This window comes from Alnus glutinosa, chromosome 9, assembly GCF_958979055.1.
Source record: "Alnus glutinosa chromosome 9, dhAlnGlut1.1, whole genome shotgun sequence".
NCBI classification, from domain to species: Eukaryota; Viridiplantae; Streptophyta; class Magnoliopsida; order Fagales; family Betulaceae; genus Alnus; species Alnus glutinosa.
In genome coordinates, this window is record NC_084894.1 from 27,659,843 (window position 1) to 27,679,802 (window position 19,960).

Consider the following 19,960-nt stretch of genomic DNA (forward strand, 5'->3'; position numbering starts at 1 on the left):
AAAGTGATAAGACATATCACAATAATGCTGCTTCTTCAATCCCTATTGGTCTATTTAGCAATTGACAAAACGTAATGAGTTGTTAATTAAATACTTAAATGCAAAGATACGATAAATAGACTGCTTCCAGTGCTTCCCATACCGAAAAGAAAAAGCCCATTTGGCCCACCACCAGCTACATATGTTATTAATATTCCCTCCTCACCCTCCTGCCTTGTTTTCTCCTCCTAACAAGCTCACAGGAAGGTTAGGCACTGCAATGGACCTCAAGAATTCCGAGCCAACCACCTTTTGCCACGTTGTGGCACTGCCTGCTCCCGGACGCGGCCACATCAACCCCATGATGAACCTGTGCAAGTCACTGAGCTCAAAGAAACGCAACCTTCTCATCAACTTCATTGTTACCGAAGAATGGTTCGGCTTCATCGGCTCCGACCCCAAGCCTGACAACATACGGTTCAGCACCGTCCCCAACGTGATCCCGAGCGAGGTCGGCCGCGGCGCCGACTCGCCCAGCTTCTACGAAGAGGTTCTGAGGAAGATGAGAGCTCCGGTGGAAGAGCTCCTCGATCGGCTTGAGCCGCGCCCAATCACCATAATGATCGCTGACACTTACATGAATTGGGCGATTGATATTGGGAACCGGAGGAACGTTCCCGTGGCCTCGCTTTGGACCATGTCGGCGTTGGTGTACTCGGTATTCCACCATTTTGATCTTCTTGTTCAACATCACCATTTTCCGGTTGATTTTGCTTGTAAGTATGTCATCGGCTTAATTAAATGCTACCTGTTAAGACGTCAAAATCTTTAGGACACTTTTCTCTCAAATTCGGTTGAAGAAATTCTTAGTGTATAAAATGATCATATTAATTTTCGAGAAATGCTTTTATCATTTTCTATAGCTTTAAATTTTTGAACCAATTTTTGAGTTTGAATATTGTATTCGTCATTTTCTTTTTTATTGTTTTAATTAAATATTTTATGTGTTGAATTTTATTTGTTAATAAATGTTGAGACAGTTTGGCGCCGTCTGTGGGAACGACTTATATCGTTTTCATAAAAAATCCGTTATGGTGAATACTCGATCAGAAACCAACCGAGTTCCTCGGGATGACCGAAATGCCCGAGACGAAGGAAACTCCAACGATCCCCAATTCGCTCTCCTGAATGAAAGAATGGAGCAGATGGCCAAGAGCATCGAGGATTTGGCCACCATGAATGCTGTCCTTCAAACCCGGGTTCCAGAACTTCACCGAACTATCACTGACCCAGGAAATCGAGAGGAAGGCAGCCGAGTCGAAGGAACGGAGGAGCCGAACAAAGAAGAAGAAGTCCCGGGAAATCCTCCACCTGTTCAACCCGAAGCAGCAAGGGCGGTAGAAGGCATGATTGCTCGGTTGGAACAAAGATGCAATGTTCTAACCGCAGCTATTCAACGGAACGATAAGGGAAAAGCTTCCTTGGTGGAAAACCTTCTACAGAAGACCACCTCCCCATTCACCGAGGAGGTGGCAAATATCTGCCTTCCTGAGAAATTCAAAGTACCAGAGATCCCGTTTTATACGGGACTTGAAGATCCTGTGGAGCACCTAGATAATTTCAGAGCTCACATAGATCTCCATCGAACACCCGAGATGGTGGCCTGCCGAGCCTTCCCCTTGACCCTCTCAGGCAATGCCCGTGACTGGTTCAGGAGCCTCCCGCCAAATTCCATTCATCATTTCGAGGACCTCGGCAGGATGTTCCTGACGCAATTCATGGCCGGCAGGGTCAGAAGAAAACCGTCAGGATCCTTAATGTCAATGCACCAAGGACCCGAGGAATCCCTCAGAGATTTCTTTATGAGGTTCAACCAGGCTAGACTTGAAGCTGAAGCAGCAACGGATGATTTCATCTACGGAGCTCTCTTTCAGGGAATCCGAAAAGATGGAGCACTAATGGCTGACATAGCCAGGAAGCCCCCTCAGAATTTAGATGGCTTTATGAGTAAAGCCGAGAAGTACATTAACCAGGAGGAGACACTCCGAGCTCTGTTGGGACCCGAGGCTACTCGCCCATCCACTTCCGGGAACCCAAAAAAGAAAAATCCTCGGAAAGAAGAACGGAAGCGGGTTCCAGAAGAAGAGGCCAGGCCGAAGCGGGATCAAGAGTCCCTAAGGGGTAACAACTGGACACCCCTCAATGCACCCATTATGGATGTTCTCCTGGAAATAAAGCGAGACCCGACGTACCGGAAGCCCAGACCGGTGCTCGCAAATCCGCATTCACGATACGCTGACCAGTACTGTGCGTTTCATGACACCACCGGGCATCGTACAGAAGCCTGCATATCCTTGAGGCTTCTGATTGAACGTTTCATAGAAAACGGAAAACTTGTCCGTTTCCTCGCAGATCAGAGAATTCAGCAAAACCCAGAGCACAGCAACCGCCACCATCAGAATCGGCAACATCCGGATCAAAACAATTCCCGGGATGATCGGGGAAGAAACCAAGAAAGAGCAAGGGAACAAGAACGCAGACCAGATCCTCGGGCTGCACGAGAAAGAAGTAGGAGCCGAGCCAGACCAGAACGGCAGGAAAACCTCCTGGAAATACAGACAATTTCGGGGGGTTTCGGTGGAGGTGGAGAATCTAGCTCGGCGCGGAAGGCATATGCAAGACAGTTACGGGATTTCGAGGTATACTCGGTGCAGAAACCTCCAAAGTCCCAAAACGAGACGCACAAGTGATCGGGTTCTCGGACGATGATTACGCAGGGGTATCACTCCCGCATACCGACGCTCTGGTGCTGAGTCTGGCCATAGCCAACCACAAAATACACCGCGTCTTGGTTGACACAGGAAGCTCGGCTGACATCCTTTACAAGTCAGCCTTCGAGCGGATGAAGATCGATAGAAGTAAGGTGATCCCGGCAAGATATTCGCTTGTGGGATTTACAGGAGAGAAAGTACTCCCACTTGGGTCCATTGAGCTTCCGGTCACAGCAGGAATGTACCCAAGGCAGAGGACGGTAATGGTCCGGTTCTTAATAATCGACCGACCGTCGGCCTACAATGTTATCCTCGGGAGAACAGCTCTCAACGAATTTAGGGCTGTAACCTCAACTCCTCACTTGAGCATGAAATTCCCCACCGAAGAAGGCATCGGTGTCGAAAAAGGAGACCAGAGGATGGCCCGAGAATGTTACAATACAAGTTTGAAGAAGCTCCCGGAAGCCGCGAGATTCGGAGAGAAGGAAAAAGGTGAAGAAAAATAGCAATCACCGTTGGGGGAGCCGGTCGAGGAGCTGGAAGAATTCGAGCTCGGTGACTCGAAGAAGAGAGTCCGAATCGGCGCGCAGCTTCCCCCTGAAATGAAGGAAGCTCTGGTTGCATTCCTTAGAAGAAACAAAGATGTATTCGCATGGAGCCACGAGGACATGCCAGGAATACCCCCATCCGTAATAGCCCACAAGCTAATGGTGGATCCAAGCTATCGACCGGTTAAACAACGAAGAAGGACTTTCGCACCGGAACGGAACCAAGCCATTGCCGAGGAAGTACACAAACTGTTGCGGGCTGGGTTTATCCGAGAAGTAGACTACCCAGAATGGTTGGCCAACGTGGTTTTAGTCAAAAAAGCCACCGGGAAGTGGAGAATGTGTGTTGACTTCACCGATCTCAACAAAGCATGTCCCAAGGATAGCTTCCCGTTACCTCGGATCGATCTGCTTGTAGACTCTACATCCGGTCATGAACTTTTAACATTCATGGACGCCTTCTCAGGGTACAACCAAATTCACATGGATGAAGCCGACCAAGAAAAAACGTCATTCATTACCGACAGAGGTCTCTACTGTTACAAAATGATGCCGTTCGGTCTAAAGAACGCCGGGGCTACATACCAGAGGCTCGTCAATAAAATGTTCCAAGATCAAATCGGACGAAACGTGGAAGTCTATGTTGACGACATGCTTGTCAAGAGCATACGAGCCGCCGGCCATATAGCCGACCTGGGGGAAACTTTCGAAACACTAAGGAGTCATAAGATGAAGCTCAACCCGGCCAAATGTGCTTTCGGCGTTTCCTCAGGAAAATTCTTGGGATTCATGGTTTCACAGAGAGGAATCGAGGCAAATCCCGAGAAGGTGAGTGCTGTCCTCAGCATGCAACCTCCTCGGACCACCAAGCAATTACAACAGCTGACTGGGAGAATAGCAGCCCTCAACCGGTTCATCTCCCGATCCACCGACAAGTGTCTCCCATTCTTCAAGATTTTGAGAAAGGCCTTCGTGTGGAGCAGTGAGTGCGAGGAAGCCTTCAAGAAGTTAAAAGAATATCTGACCAACCCGCCGCTGTTGAGCAGCCCCGAGGAGGGAGAAATCCTGTATCTTTATCTCGCAGTATCACCCTCGGCGGTCAGTTCAGCTTTGGTCCGAGAAGACTCAGGCATTCAGAAACCAGTTTATTTCACTAGTAAAGCACTCCATGGAGCCGAGGAGAGGTACCCTCGGATTGAAAAATTGGCCTTCGCCTTAATAATCTCGGCCCGGAGATTAAGGCCATATTTTCAGGCGCACGCTATACGAGTGTTAACCGAGCATCCGCTGAAAAAGATATTACAAAAACCGGATCTATCCGGGAGGCTGGTAAATTGGTCGGTAGAATTGGGGCAGTTTGACATAGAGTTCCACCCTCGTACTTCTGTCAAGGGTCAGGCGCTAGCCGATTTCCTACTCGAATTTAGCAATACTCCCGAAAGCGAAGAGCTGCCCGAGAAGGAAACATGGGTAGCATACGTGGATGGTTCTTCGGCCAACCATAAGAGCGGAGTCGGTGTCACTTTAGCAAGCCCGGATGGAGAAACTTTTCAATATGCGATCAAACTGGATTTTGTGACCACCAATAATGAAGCCGAGTATGAAGCACTTTTGTCCGGGCTTTCAATAGCTCGGGAGATGGGAGCAAGGAATGTAGAGATCAGAAGCGACTCTCAGGTGGTAGTCAGCCATGTGCAGGGAACGGCCGAGGCACAAGGTGAAAAGATGATCCAATACCTCGAAAAGGTACGCAAATGCCAATCTAACTTTCACAGAACCGCCGTAACCAAAGTTCCTCGGGAGGAGAACGCCCGAGCCGATGCCCTTTCTAAAATGGGTTCTGGTACCGGGCCTGACGTCAAAACATCGACACGGGGGGTGGTGACACAGACCAAGCCTTCAATCTATCCACAACTCGACATGATGGAAATTGAAGAAGGATCAGACGAACCAGAATGGGCTACTGACGTCATTCAGTACCTCCGCAACGGTTCCCTACCCGAGGAAAAGCTGCGAGCTCGGAAGGCAAAAATACATTCAGCCCGGTACGTGCTTATCGGAGGTGTGCTCTATCGAAGAGGATATACTGAGCCACTCTTGAAGTGTCTTAAAAGTTCCGAGGCGGAATATATATTAAAGGAGATACACGAAGGAGTCTGCGGAAACCACTCTGGCTCTCGGATGTTGGCTCACAAAGCGATGAGAGCCGGATACTACTGGCCAACAATGAGCAAAGATTCAGTCGAAATCGTTCGGAAGTGCGACAAATGTCAGAGGTTCGCCCGGGTGATGAAGCAACCCCCTGAGAAGCTAAGTCCAATCACTTCGCCGTGGCCATTCGCAAAATGGGGGGTCGACATAGTCGGGCCTATGCCTCCGGGAAAAGGTGGCCGGAAATTTCTCCTTGTCGCGGTAGACTACTTCACCAAGTGGGCTGAAGCCGAGGCACTCGCCACTATCACTACCGCCAACGCAGTAAAATTTCTCTGGAATTCAATCATATGTCGATTCGGTATCCCACATGCTTTTGTCACCGACAATGGAAAACAGTTTGACTGTGGACCGTTTCGAAAATGGTGCGCCGAACTCCGTATCAGAAATTATTACTCAACACCGATATATCCACCGGCGAACGGGCAAGTAGAAGCTACGAACAAGACTCTTCTCAGAACACTAAAGAAGAAGCTTGGCAAAAAGAAAGGAGCTTGGGCGGAATATGTACCCGAGGTGCTTTGGGCCTACCGCACCACGACACGCACTCCCACCGGGGCTACTCCTTTCTCCTTAACTTACGGTTCCGAGGCAATTATCCCTGCCGAAGTCGGATCGCCCAGCTTCCGAGTATCACACTACAACCCGGGGCTCAATGACGAAGGAATCAAGCTGAATCTGGATTTGCTACAAGAAAGAAGAGACGAAGCGCAGGTAACATGGGCTGCGTACCAAGACCGAGCCGCCCGTTACTTCAACAAAAAAGTGAGCCCCCGAAAGTTCCAACTGGGAGATTGGGTTTTGAGAAAAGTGAGCCCGATTACAAAAGATCCAATCGAAGGAAAGCTCGGAGCAAAATGGGAAGGTCCGTACAGAGTCATACGATGCCATGACAAAGGGGCATATCATCTGGTAGATGCTACCGGCAAGGAATTACCGAGAGCCTGGAACGCCGAGCATTTAAAGAAGTATTTTATGTGAATTGCTTGTATTATGTTGTTACCGGGCTGGCACCGTCAATATATGTTTATTCTCAGATCAATTCAAAGCATGGAATCTCAGTTCAAATCAAACCAGATCAAACCAGACCAGATCAAATAAATGCGTCGCTCCCACGGTTCGAAATACAACCGACTTGGAGCACGCACCGGTCATATCCTTAATATTGACCCGGACAAATTACCGAATTTGTCCGTAGTCATAAAGGAATGTCTCGGTTCAAATCAAACCAGATCAAACCAGACCAGATCAAATCAAGACGCCGCTCCCTCGGTTTAAAATACAACCGACCCGGAGCACGCCCCGGACATTTCTCAATATTGACTCGGACAAATCGTCAAGTTTGTCCGAAGTCATTAAGGAATGTCTCGGTTCGAATCAAACCAGACCAGATCAAATACAACTCGGTAGTGTAAGCAAAACAAAAGTTTATATGAACAAATCAAAATATCAAAGTATAAAAATTAATTCTATATCATAAAACCAACCGGGTTACATTAGTTTTCATTGCAAAGTACAACCGGCCCAAAAAGAAGGAAAAAATATATTACATAAGTGGGCTCCCTGCCGAGTCCCCAGCATCGCCAGCCCCAGGTTCCTCGGTTTCTTCCCTACAGGGAGTGCATTCTGAGACAGAGGGTCCCGAGGTTAAGTCATCTCGATAAGGATTGGGAGCATCATCAGTCCAGTCCTCCACATCCGGGAAAAATTCCACTCCCAGAGTTTGTAGCTCCTTGGTTGCTATCTCGGGTAATTCGAGGAGCCCAGGAGTCACAGTCTCGGGGTCAACCGTAAATACTTCCGGGTGAAGAAGCATAGTCCTCAATCTCTCAAAACCCCAGTTGGATCCTCGGCCCCAGCTAAGACCTCGAAGCCAAGGAACAAGGGCGAGTTGTTTCTTGAAACGCCGGGACTTGGTCTTATAATGATGGGCCTTCTTCCGAAGTCTCTTACACCGAGCTCGAATTTCTTTCTGCCTCTCGGACATGGAGTGCTTGTCGGCCACCAGCGAGTCCTTCTCTCGCTCCAAGTCTGTCACCCGGGAAGACAGCACAGTCTTGGCTTCGTTAGCCTCGGTCAGATTGCTCAATACTCTGTCAAGGGTTTTTTCACTTTCAAGTGCTTGAGCATGAGATGTATCCGCCAGCTTCCGGGCCTGAGCCAGATCCAGGTCCCGAGCCTTGATTATCTGATCTTTGGTTTGAATATCTTGTTTCAAGGTCTCTATCTCGGACTCCAAGTCCGAGGTTCGTGTCACCTCGAATTCCAGCTCCTGAACCCGGGACCGAAGCTCGGCTACCTTAGCTTCCAGAGCAGCTTGGCTTCCAATAACACCCCGGTGGTCACGCCACAAGGCGACCGACCTCATAACGCACTGAAAAAACGCCAAGGATAGTCAAAAAAAAAAAAAAAAAAAAAAAAAAAAAAAAAAGGGGGGGGGTATTATGAAAATCACAAGTCTTGCCTGCAACTGGGTATGGAGCATCGCCTCCATAAGTCCTCCGGGGGACAAGGTCCCGGACATTGAGGAAGACCCCTCTGGAATTAAGCCCATTAATGTCTCCAAGGGGCAAGCCAGTAGGCCTTCCCTCAGAGAACCGATTAATGCTCCCTGTCGGGAAGTCTCGGCTTCCATAACTCCCGGAGAAAGATTTTGAGTACTCGGTTGGTCCTCACAAGTCTCGGGTCCAGAGGACTCCGCCACCTCAACCCGGTCCAAACACTCTCCGGCCGGCACGGAGGAGTCTATCTCCCCGGTCTCAAGATGATCCTCCGATGCCACCACCACATGATCTCCAGATTTCGGCCCACTCTGGGGTTGGAAGCATGTTTCATGCTCCACCGGTAAGCGAGCCTCGGAGGCTAGACCAACATCAGATTCCAAACGAGCTTCTATCCTCTCAGTCGGAGACCGACCCGAAGCCTCGGATCTTTCAATCGGTTCTTCCCGGGTAGCTGGCAATGTGGGCAATATAAAACGCGGCCGACCAAAAAGAAGCTCGGCTTCAGTGGACCGCGTAAGCGCGTATTCTAAAGGATCCGAAGCAAATCGGGTCCTCTTCGGCGACTCGGGAGCCACTTCTTTCCTTTTGCGTTTGGAAGCATTCCGAACCTCAGAAGCCTCTTGCTCTAACTCCTCTGGATCGTCCCCGATTTCTACTACATCGGGTGCATGAACAACCACCGTCTCCCTACCAGACCCTTCCTCGGGATTTCCGACTTCAACAATACTAATGACGGCCGATGAAGAGGTAGCCGGGATTATAGTCTCAGGAGCTCTAATCAAGTCACTCACGAGATCGGTCGCAGGGGCAGAAAAGTTTGAGGTAAGGCTATCCCGAGGTACAATCGCCGTCCTTGGAGCTTGGGTCGCCTTACTTATTGTCCTCGGAGGGAGGGTCGCCTTACTAGTCTTCTTTGGTTTGACAACCCTCTTAGTCCCGGGGGCTACCTTCGACGCCTTCGGTTGTGGAGTGCCGGCCGCTCCACCCTCAAATTTCTTCAGCTTTTGTTTCCCTTTCCGATCATACCAAACCTTCTCGGTAGGAATCTGATACCCAAGAACTTTCCGCATATTTTCGTCGGTGACTATGTTGTCATAGTCTATCTTCCTATCATTCCCCGGAGTCTGAGAAAACAACAGCATCGCGGCTACCCTTCTCTTTCCGGTCGCATTCAAGACCGGAGCTTCCCGCAGGTCAACCTGAATAGGATTCCAGACTCTTGATACTCTTTGGTCGGCCGGTAAGGGCGCTACCGACTCCCAATCTCCTGAGACACGGAAAAAATCTGACCTCCAACCTCGGTTGTTAGAATAACTCTGAGAAAGGTATATGAAGATAGGATTGTTTCTAACAGTAAACTCAACAACCCCTTCCCTTTTATATGACGCCCGGTAAATGTTGAAGAACTCCGGAATTGTCATCCGAGCCCCCAACACCGTTTGCCACAGTATGAAAGAGGCGAAGAGGTATCTCCACGCGTTCGGTGTAAGCTGGCTTGGGGATACCCCAAGAAATAGAACCAACTCCCGGGCAATGTCCGGTAAAGGGAATCGCAGGCCAGCTAAAAGCATTTTCTCGTAAATAACGAGATCGCCCCCACGAATCTCCCGGGTAACAGGATTCTGGAAATGTAACAGAACCAAGGGAGGAATATCATAATTATTCCGGAGGCGAAATTCATCGGCGGTACCAACCTTTGAGACTCCTCGGAGGTCGAGAGGCACGAGGGGCATCTGACGTTCCCCTTGCTGGGGTATCACCTCGTCCTCGGATAGTAATTCCTCTTCCTCAGATTCCGAGACGGCCACTGCTGGGAGTTCCCTTGCGTCGGACATGGTGCAGAAAAGACAAGATTAGGATGAACTTCCAAGAGAGAGACGCGAATTCAAAGGGAAAAGCTGAAGAAAAGTTCAAAACAAGAATGAGAGATAAAAGGGGAAGATTATTTATACTCCAGTGCAACCGGGATTATCCGGTCGCAAACAACCGGGAGACAGAAAGACACCACTGAATCTCATCCTTCCAAACCAGCAGTTGAACCGTCGCCGGTCACGCATCTGACAACTACAGTGCTCCTTGAAACTTGAACCGACGTCAAATCAAATTTATGTGCCGCTGACACACGCCGACAGGAGTACAACCTGACCGGTTGCAGTCCACCGGAAGACGAACGGTCTCGTCAAAGTTTCTTCTTCTAAAAAAAAACCGGAAGTTCAAAAGCCCCGGTGGCCTGTGATAAATGAGACAAGACGCGCCTCGAAAAGTGAACCGGCGTCCAGTCATATTTAACACGCGGCTTACGGATTTCAAGGAAATTTTCAAAAGTTTGAAAATTTGGATTTACGAGGTGAAAGGAAAAAGCGGGAATTCCGTAAAAAGAAAATAGCAGGCGAAAGGTCTCGGGCAGATAAGGTATGAACGAGTCAAAGCAACAGGCAAAACAATACTTCCGAGACGGATACGGAGAAGGGTCATTGATCGCTCTCGGTATTGTACGCCTGATCCAAAACTCAAGATACATCAAAATGAAGATCAATCAATCATTCCTAAATTCTCTCAAGTATAAAATTTACCTAAGAGAATTGGGGGGTAACTGTTGGGACAAATATAGATCTTCTCGGCTGTTGGGCCCAATCCGGGATTTGGGCCCTCTCTGATCCACCCGACCAGGCCCAAATGTCGGAAACTGTGAAATATAATCTACCCGGGCCCATTGAGGCCACTTGAGCCCAAGTCTGTTGCAACTGGACTGAGTTGGCGATCCAAATGATAGTTGGTATCCGTATCTGCAGGCGTCTCGGCAGCACCCGGAATCTAAGGGACACGATGCTCGTCATGGAAGTCGTGCGTCTCGGCAGTACCCTGAATCTAAGGACACGACGCATGTCATGGGACCCCATGATACCACCGAGATCTACGGAATCTGGAAGAGTTGTTTACATGGAGCCACGTCTCCTCCAACCGCCTCATGCACGAATTGTGAAGCTAATAGAACTGCTCCATAACCTCTATAAATACAAGAACTGCTTCAGTCGCAAAGGTACATGCTAATCAGTCTCTTTGGCATTATTCTGCGCATTTATTCTCAGAACCATACACTTACTTAAGCATCGGAGCGGGGTTGTCGGAACCCCCCGACGCAGCTCTACTTTTCAGGTGAACCAGATACAACCGGGAGCAACTTTATCCAACATCTGATCGACACGTCACCTACCGGAAACTGTCTCAACAATAAAGATATTTTAATCTGACATATAAAGATAATGTTAGAATATTAACTTAAATAATTGAAGAATTTATATAATATAAACATGTAGTTGGGAAACGACGTACAGTTGTAGCCCGGGGCGGAGCCACCTTGGGGCTTGGGGGGGGCCTGGACCCCAAGCCCCAAGGTTCTCCCCCGAAAAAAAAAAAAAAAAAAAAATTTAAAAAATTTAAAAAAATTAAAATTTTGCCCCAAATTTTATTATTATTATTATTTTTTAATTTTGACCCCCAAAACTTTTTTTTCAATTTAACCCCCCAACTTGGGGGGCTGGCTCCGCCCCTGCTGTAGCATTATCCTCTATATATACGTGGCTTACTGCACGCTGCTCCAATTTGGTGGAATATTTATTTATTTTTTTTTTGCAAGTGATTTGGTGGATTTTCAAACCCGCATACAATGAGCCTTGATGCACTAAATCTTTCCATATTGATCGGAATTTCATCGTGAAATTTTGGTTCTTTTAGCCATTGGAGACGAGCATGTGGACTATATCCCCGGAGTTTCTTCAACACGGATAGCAGACCTCCCGACGTGTTTGTATGGGAAAGGCCTAAAAGTATTGCACAGAGCACTAGAAGCCGTCTCGTGGGTGCCCAAAGCACAGTGTCTTATCTTACCTTCTGTATACGAGCTTGAACCCCAAGTCATCGATGCTTTGAAAGAAAATGTTGCAGTACCAATATACCATATCGGCCCTACCATACCTTACTTCAAGCTTGAAGAGAACTCCTCTGCAAAAAGCTCCGGTGACGCCAACTACTTAGAATGGCTAGATTTGCAGCCTAGAGGCTCTGTTCTGTACGTCTCGCAAGGAAGTGTGCATTCAGCTTCAAATGCCCAGATGGAGGAAATTGCTGCTGGGTTGAGCGACAGCGGTGTCAGGTTCTTCTGGGTGACTCGAGGGGAAACATCTCGGATTAACGAGATCTGTGGCGACATGGGGTTGCTGGTTCCTTGGTGTGACCAATTGAGGGTGCTCTGCCACCCTTCTGTAGGCGGATTTTGGTCGCATTGTGGGTGGAATTCCACTTCAGAAGCTATATTTGCCGGCTTGCCAATGCTTACTTTTCCGATATACTGGGATCAGGTGCCCAACAGCAAGCTGGTTGTGGAAGATTGGAAGATTGGGTGGAGAGTGAAGAAAGACTTGGAGTCGGAAAATTTGGTGGGAAGAGAAGAGATTGCAAGGCTTGTGCAGGGGTTTATGGATTTGGAAAGTGATGAGGGGAAAGAAATGAGAAGAAAAGCAAGACAACTTCAGAAGATTTGTCGGCAAGCTATACAGAAAGGTGGATCAACGGATGCCAGCATTGATGCTTTTGTAACTGAGATCTCATATTGTCACGAGCATTAAACAAATTAATTTCTGGACTTTCTGTCCATGGTTGTGGATGAAACATTCTGCAGAAACTGATCGAAGTGGCAACACAATGGGCAGTTTCTTAACATTTTGAATGTAACGTACGTACGTACGTTAATTGTGGGGTATTTTTTGTTTTTCGTTTAAAAATTATATGTTATGATGTGTTTTAAATGTTGAAAATTGTTTTTCTATTTTAAGTTGTTAATATCTAGCTTGTTTTAAAAATAAAAAAGACACTTTAAACAAATTATGTTAATTAATTAGTATAAAATGATCGATTGGAATAAATAATTAAGTACGTGAAGAGTAGCATTACATATCTCTTTGGGTTGCTGATCATTACACAAAGCTCACATGGTATTATGTAAAGGCCTTGGTCCTAGATCTTCTTGTAATCTATCTTGGGTCTTATTCAAAGTAAATTTTTACATGTGCACGAATGTACGACCCAGAAACAAATGTAAAAAATATATAAATTGATTGAGAGCATTCACGTCGAATTCTTTAATTTTTTTTCTAAATTAAATTTAATTGATTTAAATAGCCACTTTTTAAAACTACTAAACTTCAAATTGTCTAAATATTTTTTACTTTAACTAAATATTCTATTTTATTGATGGAACCAATTTTTGTATTTTTTTGCATTGAAAATCTACTTTAGTTGAGAGAGGAGAACCGGAGAAGAAGTAAGAAAAATAAAGAACATTAAAAAATATATAACTTTCACTTTTGAGCTCTTTATATTTGAAGAGCATGAAGTTAACGAAGACAAGGATAGACACATGGATGAATTATTCTATATATGGACCACCAGCTGAGTAGGAAAAAGTCATAAACATTAATGAGGGTACGTAGTAATGCCATACACAGAATCTCTTTTTTTTTTTTCTTTAATTTTTTTAAATTTTTAAAAATTAATATAACTTTTAAAATTATGATTTAATTAAAATTCAATAATATCTATCGACACATCTTATGGTGATTTTGAACGATCAACTACTAAAGGTAACTCATTCCAAACAAATCTTAATGCTTTTTATTGAGGATATTTCGAAAGGCCATGCTCATTAAGCAGATTTTTATGTGTTATTTTTTAGTGATGATTTAATTTGTAGCTTATAACTCATAATTTATGAATTTCGATGGATCTCCAATTTCATTCTTTTTTTTTTTGTTTTATTTTTTTTTTAATATTATAGAAATTTAAAACCTTGGTTCTACATATCATTTCTTTATATATATTTGGTATTTTTGTTTTCACGTGTGCTATTTGTGGGACAAATTGTCTTATCCGTGAAGGATGTTGTTATGGTTATTTTAGCTATTAATTATATATGGCGTTTTCTTTTTTTCTTTTTTTTTGAATTGAAACTTTACTAGTATTATTTATGATATTAATTCAGAATTAGGTTTTGAAAAATTTTAGTTATGTTAATTTTTTTTTTTAGTAAATGCTTTAGTTGAGTAAGTTCCTTTATGTTAGGTATTTTATTTTATTTTAGAAATGATTCATTTACTTTTCTTTTTTCTTTTTTCTTTTTTCTTTTTTCTTTTTATCTTTTTCTTATCTTTATATTTTTAAAAATTATTATTGGATCTGTAAAATTTACGAGAACCCCTTGTATAGACGTCATAATTCTAAATTCTAATAATAATTTTCAAAAGCGAAAAAAAATGAGAAAATAACATGAAAAAAATGTTTCACACACATATATATTTTCATTAAAATAAGAGATTAATATACATTATTTTCTGATTTTTCTTTACCCCTTCTAATTTTTTTTAAATTATCACAATAATTTTAAAAGTGAATCATTTGCCAAAAAATTCTGCCGACTGCCGACCATTTTCACTAGTTTTAAAAAAAAATAACTCTTGCACAATAATTATTATGTAAATTTTTAAAATATGAGATGAATTTGACGTGGCTAAACATACTACATGAGTCTCACGTGGTCCCATATGTTTAGAGTAGTGCAGCAACAATCACTCTCCTTGTCAGAAAGCATAGTACATTTCGAAAGGAGCTTTTCATTGACGGTGAACGATCAACTTCCGGGAAGGGGTAATTCCGTCATTTAAGTAATATTCTTACGGTTCTATTTGACCCCAGTACCTGCCGACTCAATTTCTTCTCAAACTCAAAGCCATTCTCAGATCAGAATTCAGATAGACTTGTTCCAGGGTTAGTAAATTTCCATCAACAGTGAACGAAATCAACTTCCGGAAATGGATCCCTCCAAAACTTATCCATCCACCGTCTGCCACGTGGTGGCGATGCCCTATCCCGGTCGAGGCCACATCAACTCCATGTTGAGCCTATGCAAGCTCCTAGCTTTGAAAAGGCCCCAACACATTCTCATCACCTTCGTAGTCACCGAAGAGTGGCTCGGCTTCATCGGCTCAGACCCTAAGCCGGCTAACTTCCGCTTCGCCACCGTACCCAACGTCATACCTTCCGAGCTGGGTCGCGCCAAAGACTGGGTCGCCTTCGTGGAAGCCGTAAGCACGAAGATGGAAGCGCCCTTTGAGGAGCTCCTGGACCGTCTTGAGCCACCGGTGACAGCCATCGTGGCTGACACTTATTTGGTTTGGGTTGTCGGAGTTGGGAACCGGAGGAATATACCGGTGGCATCGCTGTGGCCCATGCCGGCGACAGTGTTCTCTGTGTTTCACCATTTTGACCTCGTCGTGCAGCACGGCCACTTCCCGATTGAAGTGTCAGGTGCGTCTATTTCCCTTATCTCAATCAATTCTTTTTCAGAAATGCACTGAAAAAAGTTTTAGCATTTCTATTTTTTTTTGTCCTGACCCTAACAATTCGGTCATCCGGATCCGATTAATTTAATAAAGGATAAAAATAGAGTAGGATTTAGGTCAGCAACAAGTTCGCACCAGTCCCAACTTCAAGGAGGCAAAAAAATCAAGGTGATTTTTTTTTTTTTTTTTATTGCTTTCTTTAGCAGAAAAACATTTGAACAAATAGTCAAATTAGTTGTTCTTCACCATAATTGCCCAAGCTAATGATCTTTACAATACAGATTATTATTATTACTATCATTTTTTACATCACCGTAAAGGGAGGGAGAGGAGGAAGGGAGATTTGAATTAATAACCTGGCGGCGAATTGAGCTAATTCTTGAAGTTAAAATATAAATGATTTTTAAATAGAGAAATGTGGTAGGTGAATACAATAGAAATAAGATATAGATTTGATTATAGTCGACTAATTATGAAAAATATATTGATAAGGAAATTATCAAACTTATATAGAAACGTTATTTTGTAACAGACCTCGTAACAAATAAGTGCCTGTTTGAGATTGTGTTAGAAAATAAAGCTTTTTGTCTTTAGAAGAAGTTAGAAAGAACTCTTTAGAAAAAAACTTCATTTTCAAGTTTCTTTGAGTTTTGAAATTTTTTAGAGTAAAAAAGTTATTTTTAAGTGTTTTACCAAACCAATATTTATTTGGTTGAAGGAGCTTTTTAAGTACTAAAAACACTTTTTAAGCTCATTAACGCAAATCCAAACAAACTCGAAATCTATTTGATTCAAAATGAGCTTACAAATCTATGTACACCTCTGTAATAAAATCATCTCTTGTATAACTCATCCAATTTCTTTTTAATAAATGTTTATGAAATTACAATTTTATTCTTCAATAAAATATATTAAAAAAAAATTAATATGCAATGGCTGAACCATCTCGTAGGTCATTCAGGGTGGTTGGTCGTCTTCTTTGGCCGGTTCTAGGGGGGGGTGCAGGCCGGTTCTAGGGGTGGTTGCACCCCAAAGTCTTTGGTGGTGGTTGTGTCACCCCTTGAATCTAATCTTTTGGAGTGGTATGGTCACCATTAACGCAAATTTCTTACTTGTCTTTTTGTATGCTTCTCTGCCATGTGTTTAATTAAGAACGCGGAGATGAGCTTGTGGACTACATTCCAGGAGTGCCTGCTACACGCATTGTAGATCTTCCCACCTTTATGTATGGAAACGGTCAAGAAGTCTTGGATGTAACCCTAGAATGTCTTTCATCGCTGTCTAAAGCACAATATCTTCTATTTGCTTCCGTCCACGAGTTTGAAGCTGAAGTCATTGATTCTTTAAAAGCAGAACTTCCTTTCCCAGTGTACTCTATTGGCCCCGCCATACCTTACTTCGCACTTCAAAAGAATTCCTTTCTAACAGATGGTCACAATGGTGTCAACTATTTCCGGTGGCTAGATTCTCAACCTACAGGCTCTGTCTTGTATGTCTCATTAGGAAGTTTCCTTTCAGTTTCAAGTGCCCAGATGAATGAAATTGCAGGTGGCCTGCAGGATAGTGGTGTTAGATACTTGTGGGTGTCACGAGAGGAAACTGATCGGCTTGGAAATGGTGGTGGTGGTGGTGGTGATATGGGCTTAGTAGTGCCTTGGTGTGACCAATTGAAGGTTTTGTGCCACTCTTCTGTAGGAGGGTTTTGGACACATTGCGGATGGAATTCCACATTGGAGGCTGCTTTTGCTGGTGTTCCTATGCTTACTTTCCCTATATTTTGGGATCAAATCCCTAACAGTAAACGGATTGTGGAGGATTGGAAGGTTGGATGGAGGGTAAAGAAAGATGTGGGATTTGAAAACTTGGTGACGAGGGGAGAAATCTCAGAGCTTGTGAAAAGGTTTATGGATCAAAAAAGCAATGAGGGGAATGAGATGAGGAAAAGAGCAAAAGAAGTTCAAGAGACCTGCCGAGGCGCAATTGCTGAAGGTGGGTCATCTGAAACAAATCTTGAAGCTTTCATTAAGGATATTTCAAAAGGCCACGATCATTAAGCATATTGTTTTGTGTTATTTTTCGGTGATGAATTAATTTATAGCCTATGAATCATACTTAATTTCAAGACGTTCATGTGAATTTCGGACATATAATTTCTTTTATGTTTTTACCTTACAAGTTTCTTGAGGTTCTACTGTAGAGTAGTTACTTCAAACCTTGTAATGGAGAAGCTCTGTGAAGAGGATGCAACTAGTGGCAATTTTATCATGAAACATGTATGGGGAATTACAGATTTTAGTACAAAGAAATTTATAAATTGATGTGATAATTCATAATTGGTAAACTAATTAAGAGTGTAGGGTTGATAAGTAATTAGTCACTATAATTATTTCACAAATTATGGACTATTCTGTAGTTTTTAAAGAATTTTATAGTAAAAATTGTAGCACCTAACACCATTCTTTCATCATTTGTGTACTAAAAATCAAGGAAATTAGATTAAATGGTGAAGTTTTATCGCATTTTCATACCCCTAAGCTCATTTTCACCAACAAAAAAAATACCTTATTCTCACATAACCACAACAGTAGGGAATAAGAAATGCTAGAGATACCAAATTTTTTGTCAAGAGATAGGTATCAAGATGAGATGAAACTTATTCGTTGGAGATGATCAAAACAATTAATAAAAAGAAATGTTATAGGTACTAATGAATAAGCTCCACATCATGTCAGTACCAATCTCTTGATAAAAAGATTTGATACCTCTAGCATTTCTCGTAAGGAATTAGATGGGAGCTGTTTTTTTCTCAATGAATCAGGCCATATTTCCGATAAAGGGATTTGATATTTTTCTCTTAATTCTACACTACTCTTACACGCTGTAAATGTGAGTCTGTTTTAGAAACCATGGTGGGTTAATCTAGTGGGATGCAATTTAGGGTGGCAAATTGGTAATACTGGGTTGAAACCACAAACAATTTCTTGTTTTTTCTTTCTCCCCCTTCCCCCCGGTTATAGGGTTAAGGATCCTCCACATTTCAATTGAATTGGGGAGGAGGCAGTTAATGGATTTGTTAATGGATAGGATTTTGTGTTGACTATGTATGATTGATCTAGTTATTCGTTCAAAATTCAACAGTGATTTTCAATGAGTGTATAGTTATGTTACGATCCTGATGTTCTATATGGAGAATGATACAAATTTTGAGTATAACTCACGTTTGAAAAGCGGCTTATAAGTAGAGGGCGTCCAAGAGCTTATATACACATGGTTAAGTTTAAATTTAACCCATGTGGAACATAATGATCATAACATACCAGAATCACCAAGAATCACCAAACAACATTTCACCCAAGACCCAATTGGCCATAACCACCTAACAGAACAGAAATATCCAAATTAGATCACCCATCGTGAGAGTTGACAGGCTGATTGAGAGGCTGCTGCGACGTGGACGAATTGAGAAGACAAAGAGAACAGATAAGGGAAGGATTTGAATACTAAGGTCTCGTTTGGTTTGCAGAATGAGTATTTCATTGAGAAATATAATAATTATTACTGAGAATGAAAAAGAGTGGAATTGAATAATTATTAATACTCTTTAATTTTGTGACAACACACACACACACATATATATATATATATATTGCAAACCAATCGAGGTTTAAGTAAATCCTATACTAAAGCAAGTTTGTTTTGTATATTATTGTGTTTTTTATATACTTAATATATATGATATTATATATTATCATGCCTACTTTTAAAAATCATTAACCACACCGCTCTCAATTAATAATATACATATATATACATATATATATACATATATATATATATATATATATATATATATTTTGCGAACCAATCGAGGTTTCGAGGTTTAATTAAATCCTATACTAAAGCAAGCTTGTTTTGTATATTATTGTGTTTTTTATATACTTAATATATATATGATATTATATATTATCATGCCTACTTTAAAAATCATTAACCACGCCGCTCTCAATTAATAATTTTTAATTAAATCATTACCACGCCGCTCTCAGTTAATAATTTTTTATTAGACGGTTGAGAACTTCAATATACACATGTTACAGTCGTGTCCCTTTGGGTTGCTGACCAGTACACGAAGCCCGCGGATGTCCATGTGAAGGCCTTGGAGCCCTTCTTGTAAACTATCTTGGATGCTATGCGCAATGATTCAATGAATGTACAAATGTGCGAACTGCGAAGTATATTAATCAACTACGCCATCGCCGTACAGTGTACGCCTCTTACTCCGAATTCTTATATATACAGACATGCTATTAAAGTCCATTCTCACAGTTGTTTATTTTACTTTTTGGAAGGATATTAGACGAGAAAACATAAAATTACAATTCTTGCATAATTATCTTACAACTTTAAAATATATTGGGCGAATTCACATATGAGACTCATATGCATGAGTCACACTCCATGTGTCTTGATTGTGAAATAATTGTGTAATATGGGTTGTGCATGAATCACTTTCCATAATTAGACTATATTTTTATTGAGTAATATTTCTTTCA

At 42.9% G+C, this 19,960-nt stretch overlaps 3 protein-coding genes across 3 annotated transcripts; 2 read left to right on the forward strand and 1 right to left on the reverse strand.

Moving 5' to 3' along the window:
- The first annotated feature begins 205 nt into the window (after window positions 1–205).
- On the forward strand, window positions 206–12,844 carry LOC133877712 (UDP-glycosyltransferase 87A2-like). Its single transcript, XM_062316094.1, has 2 exons — window positions 206–755; window positions 11,749–12,844. Exons 1-2 carry the CDS (start codon window positions 260–262, stop codon window positions 12,636–12,638), a joined length of 1,386 nt encoding a protein of 461 aa, XP_062172078.1. The 5' UTR covers window positions 206–259; the 3' UTR covers window positions 12,639–12,844.
- LOC133877711 (uncharacterized) lies at window positions 6,965–10,024 on the reverse strand. Its single transcript, XM_062316092.1, has 2 exons — window positions 7,974–10,024; window positions 6,965–7,883 (listed from the first exon to the last, which is right to left on the reverse strand). The coding sequence occupies exons 1-2, from the start codon at window positions 9,846–9,848 to the stop codon at window positions 7,056–7,058; spliced, it is 2,703 nt and encodes a 900-aa protein (XP_062172076.1). The 5' UTR covers window positions 9,849–10,024; the 3' UTR covers window positions 6,965–7,055.
- Window positions 12,845–14,671: 1,827 nt separating the features above from the next.
- On the forward strand, window positions 14,672–17,557 carry LOC133877038 (UDP-glycosyltransferase 87A1-like). Its single transcript, XM_062315269.1, has 2 exons — window positions 14,672–15,372; window positions 16,560–17,557. Exons 1-2 carry the CDS (start codon window positions 14,877–14,879, stop codon window positions 17,459–17,461), a joined length of 1,398 nt encoding a protein of 465 aa, XP_062171253.1. The 5' UTR covers window positions 14,672–14,876; the 3' UTR covers window positions 17,462–17,557.
- Window positions 17,558–19,960: the final 2,403 nt, after the last annotated feature.

Coding starts and splice junctions, on each gene's coding strand:
- LOC133877712 (XM_062316094.1), top strand. CDS start 260: ATGGACCTCAAGAATTCCGAGCCAACCACCTTTTGCCACGTTGTGGCA. Junction 756..11,748: donor TTTTCCGGTTGATTTTGCTT/GTAAGTATGTCA, acceptor TGGTTCTTTTAG/CCATTGGAGACGAGCATGTG.
- LOC133877711 (XM_062316092.1), bottom strand. CDS start 9,848: ATGTCCGACGCAAGGGAACTCCCAGCAGTGGCCGTCTCGGAATCTGAG. Junction 7,884..7,973: donor TGCTCCATACCCAGTTGCAG/GCAAGACTTGTG, acceptor GCGTTTTTTCAG/TGCGTTATGAGGTCGGTCGC.
- LOC133877038 (XM_062315269.1), top strand. CDS start 14,877: ATGGATCCCTCCAAAACTTATCCATCCACCGTCTGCCACGTGGTGGCG. Junction 15,373..16,559: donor CTTCCCGATTGAAGTGTCAG/GTGCGTCTATTT, acceptor TGTTTAATTAAG/AACGCGGAGATGAGCTTGTG.